Here is a 15,318-nt window from a genome sequence, read left to right on the forward strand (position 1 = left end):
AGTCTTCAGTGGATGAAGATGGAAAATGACACAATTGTACAGACTGATGGTGCTGGCATGTGGGATATATGGGAGATCTGATGGCATGAGTGCTCTCGTGGGCAGCAGGGGAAATGGCAGAAATCTGTGCCAGTGCATGCCTCAGCTGGAAATGAAAACTCTTTTCAACACGTGTGAAACAGAAAATAATTTATTAGCACAGGTTTCATGAACATGGGTAAGACCAAAAAATATAAAAATACTCTTAATCCCCCCTTGTAATTCCAGTATGGGAACAGTCCTCAGAGCCTGTCACACCAGTACTCTGATGTTTCGATGTGTGAGGGAACATTAATGTGGAGGACCCCCTGTGTGTCAGATGGAGGAGTCTGAGGAGGGCTGTTGACCCCTGAGTCACTGTCAGGATTGAATTGCTTCAGCTCTCCCACTGTGTATTTTGCCTCCGGCTTCTGGAGAGGAAGTGATGCAGGTAGGGGCGGGGCATCAGCCTTGGGTTTGATGTTTTTAAAGTGTTGCAGATGCACCACCTCCCTGTGCTCTCGTGTGCACGGCAGCAGCACAGAGACGTCCTGGCGGAATTTGGAGCTCATGCCAAAGTAGATGAGTGGGTTGTAGAAGCTGGCAGACTTGGCAAAGAGACGGGTGATGATACTGGTTGTGCTCGGCACGTGGAAGCCCCACGCTGACCACATAGACACCACTGCATATGGCGACCAGGCCATGATGAAAGCGGTGCAGATTACAATGGAAATCTAGAGAGGAACATGAGGGAACAATTGTCAGGAGTGGCATTACGTCTCATTTTATTTTTGCAATCAAGTCCTTCCAATAAAAACCTCAGAAAGAATCTCTTCTCTCCTAGTCACCTACCCTTGTGACATCTCTCTCCACCTTCCTTTGGCGGGCGGTGAGGAAACCGTCAGCTGACATGGCATTAGTGCTTTTCACTGTCTTGATAATGGAGATGTAGGAAAAGAGCATGATCATCACAGGGATGAAAAAGCAAAAGATGAGGATGGAGATGATGTAGGACTTGTAGATGGTAGAGTAGTTGGCTTTGGACCAGTCCACCTCACAGGTGCCATAACCTCGATCTAAGGAACAGAAGACACAGAGGTCAGATCAGGGCTTTTAAGTCTTGTATTTTTTTCTTCTGTTTGGTTAGTGTTTGAGAACAGACCTGTGTAGCTGCCCCAGCCCAGCAGTGGAGCAACAGACCAAAACATTGCTCCAGTCCAAATGCAAATGAGTGACACAGCGATGGTGTTTATGCTGATACAGAAAGCTGCAAAAACACACGACAAGGAACATGAATACAATGTAATATTCCCGTATTCGTGAAACAGCTGTTTGATTGTGTGCAGTTTAAAAAGGTTGAGTGTTCTGACTTTGGCAAACACGGGACAGAAAAAGTGAGAGGCACTTAAAGATCAGCAAAAGACCAGCATTCTTGACTGGTTATGAATGTCAAGATTGTGACATTCATTGAACAATGAGGTCTTTTCTCATAGTGACAGCCTTTGCAAACATCTTTGACTGAAAAGAACCTCTATTGACAAAGTACACGTAACTTTGTATTCAGGGCAAGAAAAAAAAAATCAGTCTGCTCAGTGCTCACATATCTTATGTCAATATACCATACAGTAAGTGTGGTACAATTTCCAAAGGATGACTGCCAATATACAATAGCTTTGTTGCTATGGGTTACTGACTGCATTACCTTATGTTGCTGCTTACCTGCACTGGTTTACCTGAATGTTTTACTGGCTCTGATTAATTTAATTTGGACCTTTTTTTTCTGCATGAAGATGAATATCTGTTGCCATTTGCAGTAGCTGCAGCTGTGTTTTGGCACACAGTACACTCACTGATATCCCACATGTGCCACAGATGTTCATAGTTTAACCACCGATGTAAGTAAATATACACAGGTTTATATAGCTTGTGTTTTACGAAAAACCACAAACATGGTTAACATTCTTCTCACACACTGACAACAGAGGCAGTTGCTCAACCTAATTTCCATATAATTAAGACATTCTTGTTGCACCCAAGATAGAAAATGTCACCTCAAATTAACTTAATGACATGTTGGTGAAATGTAAATGAAATTGCTGGAGAGAAGTGGTAGTTATTTCCCCAGCTGAAGTCAGTAATAAGGTTTCATTAGCACTGAAAAACACACTTTCCTGTCAGATAAGAGCTGCTGGAATGTGAGGAAGGCAGAAACGCTGGTCTGATGTTGGCTTTATGTTCGCTCACTTGAATTCATGGAGATTAGATCTGACCTTTGTTTGGGTGGCATCCCTTTATGTATCTGGTGATGCTGATAACGGTCAAGGTGTTGATGCTCGCGAGGCCGAAGAGCAGCGTGAAGAAGCCATCTACCTGGAAGCAGTAAGAGAGAGAGGGGTTGGTGAATCATGACATGACATCGTCAAAATGTCTCTGAGTTATCGTTAAAGCCTCAGGGTGTGTAATGATTGCTTGCCTAATTGTTCCAGACCTTTGTCTGTTGAAATTGTTTCGCTTTGGATTTTATCAGATAGAGACTGGAGCGCTCCTCCTGTCTTTTTGCCAATATGTTCCAGACCCAGAGTATTTCCCTTTTAAAAAAAAACAAAACTTGCAGGATCAGTATTGAGACATTAAAAGGGAAACTCACTAACGCTGTGAATAGATTTTACCTTGGAATCCATAATAATCTGGGGGAAATTGAATGACTGCCTAATACATTAAACCAGGAAGCTTTTTAGCATTCAGTCCATTATTTGCAAAGACAATCTTTTAATACCAGCTCTTCTTAAAGGGAATTATGCTGCTTTGTTTCATTCTGGCTCCAACTGTGCGACACCCAGTTCCCTGCTGTGCCACTTCCAGGTGACATGGATCACTTAAGGTCTCTCACTGATTACTTTCTTGATCCTCCTTAGTCCTAATCCTATTACTGTCACTCATCACGTTTTTTCACCCTCACATTTGGCAGATTACTGGACTGTCAATGTCTAGACCGGTATGATTTGAATTCAGCACTTGTCTACGTTTCATTTTCTGTTCTCATAAGAATTCAGGACCAGGTGCACGTCTTCTTGAAATGATGTGATTTGATCCTTTCAGCTCATCTTGCAGAACAGTGTTTCACCTCTGCCTCTGGCTTGGCTCACAAGAAAAGATGATGTGGATTTTGAACAAGTATCAGAAAAGTAGTGGCTTCAAATCAGAGTATGTTTATATGCCTTCAATGCTGGTTTGACTGTATTTCCCTTTGCAACATCAAAGGGTCCCATGGGGCTCTATCATATTCGATAATATCCTGTTCCATAGGGTGCAAAACACCAGGATCTGGCCCAGCTTGCAACTGTTCATGTCCCATCATGCTCCATGCAGTAATCTGCTAATGCTTCTCACATGCCTGTCTCCTTCACCTTCCTGTTCCTTCCCTCCTCTATTTCTGTCACTTCTCACTGTTCCCTCATGTACTTCTGACACTCCCTCTCCAGGTCCAAATCTCTCAGAAGAAGGTGAAATGGGAGGGATGTACTACTATCCCAGTATTTCTCCTTCACCTGAAAACCTGAGATTGGATGTCTGAGAGATGAGATCACCTCAGCGGCTGTACTGAAGTCTAAGAGCGGCAGAGCTTCATTTACAGCATCTCCACCGCTCAGATTTTGGGGTTTCGCGTCTGAGACTGAAAGTGTTTTAGTAACACCAGCTTGTTTTCGTATGATTCCTCAGAGAGTTCAATCACTGCAGCACGGATATCATGGTCTCCACCACAGCTAGCCTTGAGCAAGAAAAAATACCCTGGATGAATTCCGAGCTAAAGTATGACAACTATTTCATTTCAAGCTGAGGCTGCAGGAGGAGGAAAACAGAAATGAAAAGTATATCTTAGACATCACAACAACAGCTCATCTTTGAAAATTACACATCATATTGCAGCAACAGAAGAGCTTGTATTAAATTATGGAACAAATGTCCACCCAGTAGCTCTTATTTGTTTCCTGTTTGGTTGTTGACTGGTGCCATGCTGCTAGTTTCTCCCATTTAAAGGCCTCCACAGTGCTAATCTTATTATAGATTTAACCTCCAGCACACATGGCTACCGGTATAATCCCTTGCAGATACACATTCACATGCATACTCACTTTACTGTGAGACTTCCACAGATTCTTTTAATGTACTTCAGTAATTGGGATTGGCCAAAGAGAGCAGATGCATAGACACATGTTTTTATCAACTCTGCGCAGTCATCATTTTTAAGCCATTTAAAACCAACACTAAATTTGACTAATTATTAATACTGCAAATTGCACCACATTTTATGATTCGGTGGGAAATTTGATAGGATAAATAGAATATTATTAAAAAGTAAACACATGACTCATTTAAATGTAATTCCCTTAATTCACCTATTGTCTTAGTGTGGCCTTTACCTGGCAGGTCCAGATCCAGGTGATCAAATATCCATCATCCTTGAAGATATTGAATATTTCTAGGATTCCTCTGGAGTAGCCGAACACTGAGATACTGGCATCAGAGATGGCAAGATTTAAAGTAAGGAAATCTGTTGGCTGAAGTGAGGCCCGCTGTCTGTACAGGACAAACATCACTAAACTGTTTCCAAACCAGGACAGCCATCCTACACAGAGACAAACACACAGAATACTCAGTGAACATTTAGTGAACCACATGTTTTTATAGCAGTGGAGCTACTTACGTTATGTTATGTTAGTAATAACAGTACTATAAGAGTAATTGTCCAGGATAGTAAAGTAGAAGTAGTAGAAGAGTAGAAAGTAGAAAATACTACTACTACTACTACTACTACTACAGTAGATTGTAGCAGTGTGAACAACGTAGTTTTAGTTTGATATTGAGGAGTAGCGAATACATCATAATCATAAGATGTCATTTACTGTAGAATAGTATAGTATAATATATTATAAAATAGTATAACATTGTATAGTGTAGTAAATCATAAAGTGTCATTTACTATAGTATAGTATAGTATAGTATAAGGTAGTGCAGTACAGTTGAGCAGAGCAGAGTAGAGTAGAGAAGCACAGAGTAGATGTGAATATAATCAAGAGGGTGGAGCGCCGTAGAGGAGAGTGCAGCACAGTACAACATAGTAGCCTATGTTTGAGTAGAGAAGATTAGAGTAGTACAGTAGAGCAGAGGTGAGTAGTTTAGGTGAGAGGTGGAGTAGGATATAATAGAAAAGAGAAGAGCATAGTAAATTATAGTAGAGTGTTATAAGGTGTTGGGTTGTAGTGTTGCTGGCTCCTGACCTTTATCATTGTGTAAGCTGCTACAACACAGGGCAAACCTTAATAATAATAGAACAGAGACTAGAATAGAGTAAGTTCAGAGTTAAATAAATTTTCTCTGTAGTTAGGTAACAGTGGCAAAAAGCCAAGAGAATCCCTTCCCCTTTTATAACTCAGTCTGTGTGTTAGACTGATTCCCACGACTGCATAGGGCCGACAGAGAAACAGTGTCACCAACACAAACCAAACTGTCTGTGTGAGAGGTGGACTGGCCTTTGGAAACAGGCGGAACAACAGCTGTTTTTGTTGACAAGACTTGAATACTGTCTGACTCTTTCTTGCTAGTATTCGGCCATGCAGAGTAACGAGAAGTCAGAACAATTCTGAAACTTAGAAGGGAACGTTTCAAGCTTTTTGTCAGTAGTCCATAAACAGTATGCCATTCCACAGACATAGAGTGTTTTGAAGAGGTATAATAGATAATATTTATGACATGGGACATGGACATTACTCATGAAATTCCCATGCTGTGCACTACAATATTTCTCCTACAAAGCCTACACAAAGCATACAAACTGCAACACTGCTTTGTTGTATTATATTCCAGTATATGATAATTGACTTACCCAACACTAACAAGTAGACTCCGATGATGGTCTCTCCCTGTTCAGACAGAGGAGGGTCTGTATGCAGAGTACTAAGGTTATTATTCCTCCATGGAATATTCACCACCTTCAGAGGAAAACCCTTCAACGTTATTTCCATGGCCTGAGTTTCAATGCATGAATCCTTGCTGTCGTCTGCAGCAGCTCTGCTTTCTTCTGCTCTTGGTAGACACTCCTGTTACACCAGTCGGGATGACCGGTCACTTCATTTTAAATCCAGCTTAGACACAGTCACTAATACCCCACCACTCACTGTCCAAATGATTGCAGTTGTAATCCTATCTATTTCTTAACAACTAAGCAGATAGAGATTTTGGGTGGAAATCCTAGACAACAGGGAAATGTCCTGTCAGCTTATGGAAATCAGTTTTGGTTTTCATTTAGCCTAAATTAATTAAAGTCTTATATGACTCATCTCACACGAAGACACCTTAAGGCCCTCATCAGAGTCCAAAACTAGAGCCAACTTCAGCCAAATCCATTTGTAACATTCTACGGATGTTAAAATGGACAAAAACACTGAAAACACTCTTTGCAACTAAATCATTCAGTCCCAGGTGCACAATCATTTGTGGCATATGAAATGTCCAATTGTGTTATGGCTCCACAAAGTTACTGTACTTGGTCAAGAAATAGTCTGCATAAAACTGCAACATTGTGTTTTTACACTTCAGTTTTGTACAGATTAAACAAAGATGATATGATACATCAATCAGTGACATTTAAAGGTGTGGGAATGCAGGTTCTTTGATTGGGCAGAGCCAGGTAAGTCGTTTTCCCTGTTTTCAGTCATCATGCTGAGTTAAGCTAATAGGCTACTGGCTATCATATAGATATAAGAGTGGTATTGATCCTTGTCTAACTTTCTGCAGGAAAACCAATAAGTTACTTATAAGATTATAAAATTGTCCTGCTTGGCAAAAATCCTGGAGTCACTTATAAATTCTCAACTGAGACTGTTTCTAGAGTCAAATAACACATTACAGCCTGAGCAGTCAGGATTTAGGTCATGTTATAGCACACAACAGCTGCATTAAGTGTACTAAACAATATTATTGACGCCCTGGACAATCATCAACATTGTATTGTACTTTTCATAGACCTGTATAAAGCTTTTCATTCAATGAGGGTATTCTACTGGAAAAAACATGATCAGTGGGTGTAGATTTATTGACACTCTCAGGTAGAATTCAGAGAGTCAAAACCCCCTAAGGTTAGTGTAGGTATTCCACACAGCTCCACCCTTGGTCCTGTTTAATCACTATATTTAGAAATGACCCAGACTGTAATGTGCACTTTTATGCAGATGACATCATTCCATATCCCACTGACTCTTCTCTTAACCTTTGCAAATCAACAGTCTGCTTTTGATACATTCCAGATGTCTCTCATAAGCTTCTCTCATATTCTAATAAAACTAAATGTACGCTGCTCACCTAAGAGTATCCAGCCACTGGCCATATCCAAACTCTTCATGGTTATCAAATTGAAACTGCTAAATGTTATAGATATTTAAGACTCTGGATGGACACCATACTCTCTTTTAGGACACATGTGTAACACCTATCAAGCAAACTCAACATAAAAATTAGATTTTTGTGTAGAAATAAATAATATTCCCCCTCTGTTAGTCAAAAGAACAATTGCACAATCTACAATACTGTCTGCACTTAATTATGGTGTTTTTGTATAAATCCTTGCTTTTCCCTCCACCTTTAAGCATCTTGACTGTGGATCACAGTGCACAGTGCTTCATCACAGATGATACTTTTCTCACTCAACATTGCATCTTATACCAAAACGTGCTATCATCCTTAAAAACCTGGTTACATCCTAACACAATATTTATAACATCAGGTCACAGGGTATTTTAACATTACCTGCTGTTCACTCTGACCTTTAAAGAAAATGGGTTCAAATACTGTGGTGCATATAAATTAAATGAGTTCCAAATGAATATGTTAATGAGTTCAATTCTCGTATTTCATTGGAGCATTTTAAAAGGTTGTACTTATGTATTAGCAATCATACTTGTTTTTGCAGGTTTATTCTTAAATGTGAAAATATATAATCTATAATCACACAGGTCTCTCTTGAAAAGCAGATCCCGATCTCAATGAGACTACCTGTTTCAAAAAATGATTTAAACAAATATCATGGAAGAAGAGTGCAACAGTATAGCTGTACTGTATGTGGTCTGGCAACAATTTACATCATCCTAGCCATTCAAAAAAAAAAAAATCCCTTTGTACTTTGAACATAACTCCTGCACCAGTGACTATGAGCCGGCACCTCCTCTCCAGAGACATGTTCTAGTTTTCACTAATCACTTCCATTTAGAAAAGGTGATGACTTCAGTCCTGACAGCACTTTAGCTTAAATGTAAAGCTCATTCATCTAAATGTACACTGAGGCCAGGAGTATCATATTAAGCATAATTAAGTTAGTGTGACCTAATGTGTGCACTGACAAATTCTCTGTGCTCTGATGCCAGTGTGAGAGCATCTGGCACTTTTAGAGCGTCCCATATGATTTCCAGAAGAACACTCAGAAACAAAGACGGGAAACTAAGCCATAGGAGGGTTATGGAAAGTATTGCAACACATATTGATGCAATTTTATTGATTAAAATCCTTTTGTTCTATGTAAATGTACACCAAGACAACATCCCCCTTTTTCCATCCTTCTCCTCTTCACAGCGAGCTTTTCTGTGGCAACACACCTACCGAATGGGTAACCTGAACCGCCCCCCCTCAGCCTGTGTTTAGATCACAGTGTGCACCTTGTTTCTCTCCTCTGGCTGCCACAGAGCAGCTCTGCTGGCCCTCAGGATGTGGAGGGAAGGGTTGCTCCTGCTGCCAGATGCCTCAGTGCTTCCGAGTCCTCCTCATCAAGCCCTTTCTTTCAGCCTCTGAAAGCCAGTCCAGAGAGAGAGAGAGATGAAGCTGAGGGAAAAGTGAACCCCTGACCTCAACTGTCACCCATCCAGCAGCAAACACTAAACCCAGTCATTGCACACCCCCACCTTCGTCCAAAGACGCCACATAACGCAGGTTCGGCCCAGAAGTGAGCCCTGTGTGTGCAGCCCACAGTGACACAGAGGTTTTCTGATGCTTCTGAGGCATGAGTCCTCTGGTTAAAGGGAATAATGTGATAATGGTTATGGGAGGCAATGTGCAGAAACCTCTCAGTACAACAAAGCTGCTCATGGGCGATCGTGCCAGATGTTAAGGTGTTTGTCTTCACAGTATGACGGGTTTTGTTGTTTGGAAAGCAAAGTCATGGCATCTTTGTTAATGTAATTTTCATGAATGGTCTTCATACCTGCAGTAGTTAGGCATGCCATCCTCTCAGGGAGAAAGTTAGGAGATTAGACAGTTTGGCAGCAAGCGAGCAGCGTTTGTCGTGCCATCAGTGTTGAGAACAGCTGTCACTGAGATTACACTGCAGCTAAGCTAAGTGGTCAAAGGCCAAATAAGAACCTGCATTCAGCAGGTCTGTGACTGGCAGATATGAGGAAACTCAACCTTACATATTTTTACACTTAGAGGTTTGCTTAGCTAAGCGCAAAGCAGTGACGTGTACTGCACACTGTGCAATGCTCAGGTGTCAATACCTAACAGGAAGACATCAAGATTAGTCTAAGTCTTGCCTGTATGCTTTGGCACGTGTGTGTGAAGCTTGGTGATCACAGTGCACCCACAGTAGGCCACTGTATCATTAGGCTTATGATGATTACGCACTCTCTCTCCCTCTCTCTCTCTTTCTGTGTCAAGTGAAGTCTGGGATGTGAGGTTAAAAGCTCACAATTTTCCAAATGGAAAATCACAGACACAGATACTATTATGGAGGTGTGTGTAAAAGGCTATGAGCTGTCTGAGGGCAACAAAGCCTCTCTTCACAGAGGACATACACCAGGTCAAGAGACCAATACAGGATCTGCTTAAAAAAGGTCTACACACTTTCTCTCTCCCTGTCACCGAACGAGAGGCACAGGGACCACTTGTATGAAGGCTCCACACAGTATGGAGGTAAATGGCTTGTCTGTCATTTTTCGGGTCAATCTGTGTATGATTTTAGTGAAGAACGTTCTCACAGCAAAGCATTTTTCTATGCTTCCTTGTAGCCATTATAGCTATTTAAATACACAAAATCTTGGCCAACTAGGTCTACAGTTGTCTACAGGAAATTTGATGAGTGAGAATCTGGCCCTTTATATGTTGGCTTGAAAATTGCTGGTGGGCTAACAATACACCCATCAACTTTTTGCTCATTTTCATCAGGGCAGCTAATTTCATGTCAAACCTCCAGCTGGCTGACAGGTGAACAAGGCAAAGGTCCAGTAGGAAAACTCTATAAACCACCTCTGCCTGCCCACAACGTGTTCACACCTCCTTCTCAAAGGGTTTGAATCTCTTTGGGCTACGAGTTCACAAAAGTGAGGAATTCATTGTTGTTTGCCACACAGCTTTTTGTGTTATTGTGTAAGCTTGGTGACACACCATTGCACTTAAGAAATTCACAGGAAAAGTCTACATTCCTGTGAACCGATGGGTCTGTTGATATAATTTGGATGTAATATGAGATGGATATTAAACATGATACGTCAAGTAAGACCTGGACAGTGTGATGACTCCACTCCACAGATATGTGGAGCCTTATGAGGAGCATTTCACAAGGCAAAGTTTCTGAAACCCCTCAATGAAGCCCACAGTTCATGCAGTGACTTTACCACAGGTACAAAGACTGGACTGTTTTTCCTCTTCCCTTTTGCACCAAAACAGTTCCATGCCTCGGTAAGGCAAGCTTGCAGCCACGGAGATTGTTGCTTAAATATAATTATTTTAAAACAAGTGCATGGTGTTACAGAGCTTTAGTTTTTCTGTCTAGTTGAGCTTTATGAAATTGCTCACAGGAAAAGAGCACTTTATGTTACTGGTCTTATCTGCAACTATTATATTCAGGAGAAAGGGGCTGCACTGTTGTTTGAAATACTTTTGGATAATACCTTATAATAAACCCCATAGGAACAGAAGATGAATGGTTCAGTATGCATTTAAAAGCAAGTGAACACAGGCTCTGTGTTGAGCAATGTGGGTTGGTTTTGTGGCTCAAGATCTTTGGCTCTGGACCACATACAAACATTTATTTGGGCACTGGGTCCACTTTGCAATTTCTCCTCCAGAGTCTGTTTGTTTAAGCAGGTAACTTATGTAAGTAGGTCTCATTTAGGGTTGAATACATGCCTTTCCCGAAGGGGTCTGCACATCAATCTTGACATGAGGAGATATTTTACCAAAGTATGGTTGCGGAAATGTAAAATCCGCAAATAAAACTCTACATCCTGTTGGAATATGGACACAATCGGATGCAGAAAACATGGATCTTCTCCAGAGGCAAAGAAAAGAGATTTCCAAGAACCTTTAAATTGACGTCATTTCTGCCCAACCAACTGTTTGATGTCTGAGAGTCTGCGGCTTTTGCTTCCAGTGAAGCTTACCTTCAGTAACTGGCAGCCTTAAAGCACTGTTTGGCACAGTGGGGAGAGTACGGGTAGCTCTTTGCTCCAGCCTCCTTGGTTTGAGTGAAAGGTTTGTGCTCTGAGACTAGACCCTGGATACTCTCCTCAGGCCTTCTGGGGACTGAGGAGATTAGTGACCTAGCTCCTCTGAGAAGCTACAGCTGCAGGAGCCTGACAAGCTGACAACCTATCACACTACAAATCTCTTTGGACATCTCGAGGGAAGTCCACCTGTCCCCCAACCTAATGTGTTGTAACACATGGGAACGTCTCTGTCGATGGTGGAAAGGAGCAAACAAGCTTGAAACTGTCAGTCACATCAAAAAAGCAGTTCAAATCTCCTTAAAAGCGTGACCCCGTTAACAGCAAAGATGTTCTTAACTGTCCTGACACCCTCTCAGGGTTGGTGAGCTGACCTGAGTGCGACAGAAGGTTAGTGGGCCGCGCCATTATCCTCTCTCTCAGCAAAAACTTGTTATCCTTAAAGATAACACTCTCGTTACTCCTGACGGCCCATGACACATGCCTGTTTGGGCCTCATTAAGAAGGAAGAAGACAACTTTCAAACTGACCTGCTGCCCACTGGCTGAATGTGGCCCCTTCGAGGCCCCTTTAAAGCCTTTGGTTTTCAATTACTGAATTTCACATATCGCTCTGAGTGTTTCAGGGATGTAGAACATTAAAGAAATGTGAATGCACTAGACCAAATGGAAAACAGCTATCTTAGCTCTGTCCTGAGTTTAATAGTTGCCAGACAGTTAGTGGACACTCTAAGTTACTGCACCCATCCAAGAAATAGTCCAGCACAAAACCCCTCATAAAATACATATTGTTGTTTTTACATTTTGTTTTTTGTGCAGATGAATGACAAATGAATTAACTTGTCAATTTAAGAGCTGCTCGTAGACAATTTTATTCAGACTTCTGAGCAACCAGGGCTAGCTGTTTCCCCCTGTTTCCAGTCTTTATGGTTAGCTGAGATAACTTCATATTTACTATACAGGCTCCAATCTTCTAACTCTCAGCAAAGAAGCGAGCAAGCATATTTCTCAAAATGTCAGGCTATTCTTTTAAAGTCTTCAGCCTACCTTACTTGTACGTTTTACATGTCAATCAAATAAAAATCAGGACATGCAAATCACAAGGCCATTGTGCTGCATCATGGAAAAACCAATACATGTTGCCTTCTGTTTATCGATTTTACAAAGCTCTGTTGATTCCTGTGGAGAAAATAGGTCATTGCAGTGACATCGATAGATAGTAGAGGGATACAGACCAGTGCAGAACAAGTAGATTCAAGGTTCCAGCACTAGCTGTTCACATTGTGATTGTACTTATGGAATATGATATAGTGGGCTATATACATTACTTACTAGATCTCACACAGCATTCAAGATGAAAAATGTGTATAAACATGCAAGCACACTTTGTAAGCTGGTATACAAAGGTGCATTCTTATTATTGTTTTGAGCGCACTTTTCATTCCTAAGTAGACTATGTACTCATGTTGATACAGTATGTCCAGAAATATGCTCAGGTCAGGAGTATAAATACTGATTAAAAATGCACATGATGCAAAGAGCTGGGCAGATGCTAAGGTGATATAAGGAAACAAGTTCTTCAAAGTCTTTTCAGCTTCTTTCTCTCCAACTCAGTTCTACATGTGAAGCTTCAACCCTCTGAGGCCTGATCTCACTTAAAAAAGAAGGGCTTTCCTGACCACCTGGACAACATACCAGACAGTCCGTGTAGTGACTCACTCAACCGTTCAACATCCAGCTGCAGAACACCTGGCAAGATCTGGGCTTCCACTTAAAATACCAGCCACATGGTATTGTATGTTAACAGTGTGTGTGTGTGTGTGTTTCGTAGAACAGCTGAGCCAATAGATCAAACAGACACTGTGCTGATCCCCACAATCTCAATTAAAATCTGTCAAACCATCTCTTATTACAGTCTGTTTTGAAATACAGCCAAGATCTTCCTTTCTCATTGATCAGGAAAGTAACACCACATAAAAATCTGAGCTGTCGCAAATCTGAGTAATGAAAGGAGAGTGAAGAATGATACATTCTTCCCTCATTTACTCTCATCATCACTCAATTTACTCATCCTTTAAGGATCCCAGTGACATATCCCATAAATAACACCTCCCAATATTACATCACACTAGTTATTAATCTAATCATAGTTAGCAACTTCGTCTCTCTGTTTCTCCCAGCATTGCCCACGTGAAAGAGTGCTAGCAGAATGCTAAAAGCTTGAGCTTGGGTGCAATAGAGGCAATAGAAGTAGCTGCAGCAGCTTCCTAAACCTACAATAACTACATTTTGGCCACTTACTAGTAACATTATCATCTGTTTGGAGTCATGCCTCTAGACATCCAGCTTTTTCTTTGGGTTACTAGCAACTCCTAAGGGAAATATCTTACTCTTTAGCTGCTAAAAGCTCCACTATGTCCACTAGCTACATGCAAGCTGTGTCTGCTGTTTCATGCTCAGCAGGTAATGCCACAATGTTCTCATAGTTTTCAATGTTCTGAATATCCCCATAATCACAGAAAACAGCCACATATGACACAAGTTCACTTTTCCATGCTTTTTAATGCTATGGTAATAAGCTTTGTGGCTTCCGAGCCTGGATGGCAGTGCAATATGATGACAGTTATCAGTAGTACCGCTGGGCACATAGAGTTTAATTAATAACACTATACTCTAATTATACAGTGATTTACACAGGATGCTGCAATGGTGCACATTAAACTTTATAACCCTTGGTGCTGTGCTACCCTATGATATCTCAAAATCGCCATCTGAAGCATCTAATAATCACTGCAGTAATTTTCTGGCTCAGTTTTCTTCCTGTTCTATATGACGTAGTTTCTCAAATGGCATCAATTTGTAAGTAATTTCCAGATGCAGCTTTTCCTGTGAATCAGCCCTCTACTGTATGTGTAAGTTCAGTTTTTTACCTGACATATGTTTAATGATTCTCAGAAAATCACCATGTAAGTTGATATGATAGATTTCCAAAACACCATCCTCAGAGTGACACCCCCCCCCCCAGCAGACTGTGCATGGTCCTGTGCTGTGGATAAGGAGACCTCTGTTTTACAGGTCATGTGACACAGGTCAAGGTCTGCCCCTTGGCCAAGTGCGCTTGGGAAACAAGTACAGTTTCAAGGCCCAGGCTACATCACAGTCTGATCCAGCGGTAAGACTTCCTATTATGGCAGCTCTTCAAACCAGTGTTACTAAAATTATAAATATGTTTGCATGTAAAAGTCATCAGTCTTCTTAATAACATCAACTTAGAGCCACAAAGTGAAACAGGGCACCACAAAATGAAGATTTACAAAATACCACAAATGGCGTGACGTGTGTGTATTGCATGTGAGTAGTGCTGTGAGACCCAGTGAGATGCTGTAGGACACGGAGAGATGAAAGAGCTCCAGGCCTGTTCCTGGGCGTGTGGCCAAGACAGTCTGTTTTGAAACACCCTGATGAAACTAAACCTCCCAGTAGGCTCATTTCACCAGGATGTCTTTGATAGATTTTGATATTCTACAAAAATGGACTTTAATATGTGATCAAAAGCTTCAGAACAAGATAAACAGTGACACATGACATCCACCAGTGTTCACATTAAAATTGGCTTCTATCAGAAACAATGCAGTGTCTGAGCTTCTATGATGATCTACAGCTCAAGGTTTTGTTGACAATAATTGCACTGGCTTGGAGTTGTATTACATGTTTCACATGTATAAATAAGTTCCCTAAGTACAGTATGTTTTATTCAAATAGCTGAAGGAGGCTTACAGAGTACATGCCAACATGTTCAGATCTGCAAACCTGTG

The 15,318-nt window shown here is 41.2% G+C and overlaps 1 protein-coding gene across 1 annotated transcript; it reads right to left on the reverse strand.

Moving 5' to 3' along the window:
* Positions 1-174: 174 nt before the first annotated feature.
* On the reverse strand, positions 175-6,141 carry LOC139622449 (opsin-5-like). Its single transcript, XM_071479758.1, has 6 exons — positions 5,903-6,141; positions 4,440-4,645; positions 2,289-2,388; positions 1,181-1,285; positions 871-1,094; positions 175-752 (listed from the first exon to the last, which is right to left on the reverse strand). The coding sequence occupies exons 1-6, from the start codon at positions 6,039-6,041 to the stop codon at positions 282-284; spliced, it is 1,245 nt and encodes a 414-aa protein (XP_071335859.1). The 5' UTR covers positions 6,042-6,141; the 3' UTR covers positions 175-281.
* Between the last annotated feature and the right edge of the window lie 9,177 nt (positions 6,142-15,318).

The sequence above is a fragment of the Trachinotus anak genome, unplaced genomic scaffold, assembly GCF_046630095.1.
Source record: "Trachinotus anak isolate AG129_WGS33_773 ecotype Australia unplaced genomic scaffold, CSIRO_AGI_Tana_v1 ptg000007l, whole genome shotgun sequence".
Taxonomy (NCBI): domain Eukaryota; kingdom Metazoa; phylum Chordata; class Actinopteri; order Carangiformes; family Carangidae; genus Trachinotus; species Trachinotus anak.

Bases quoted from the DNA above. Each gene is read 5' to 3' on its own strand.
- LOC139622449 (XM_071479758.1), bottom strand. From the start codon at position 6,041: ATGGAAATAACGTTGAAGGGTTTTCCTCTGAAGGTGGTGAATATTCCA. The intron at 1,095-1,180 runs GTCTGTTCTCAA...TCTGTTCCTTAG, and splicing joins GGGCTGGGGCAGCTACACAG to ATCGAGGTTATGGCACCTGT. The intron at 753-870 runs GTAGGTGACTAG...GTTCCTCTCTAG, and splicing joins TGGAGAGAGATGTCACAAGG to ATTTCCATTGTAATCTGCAC.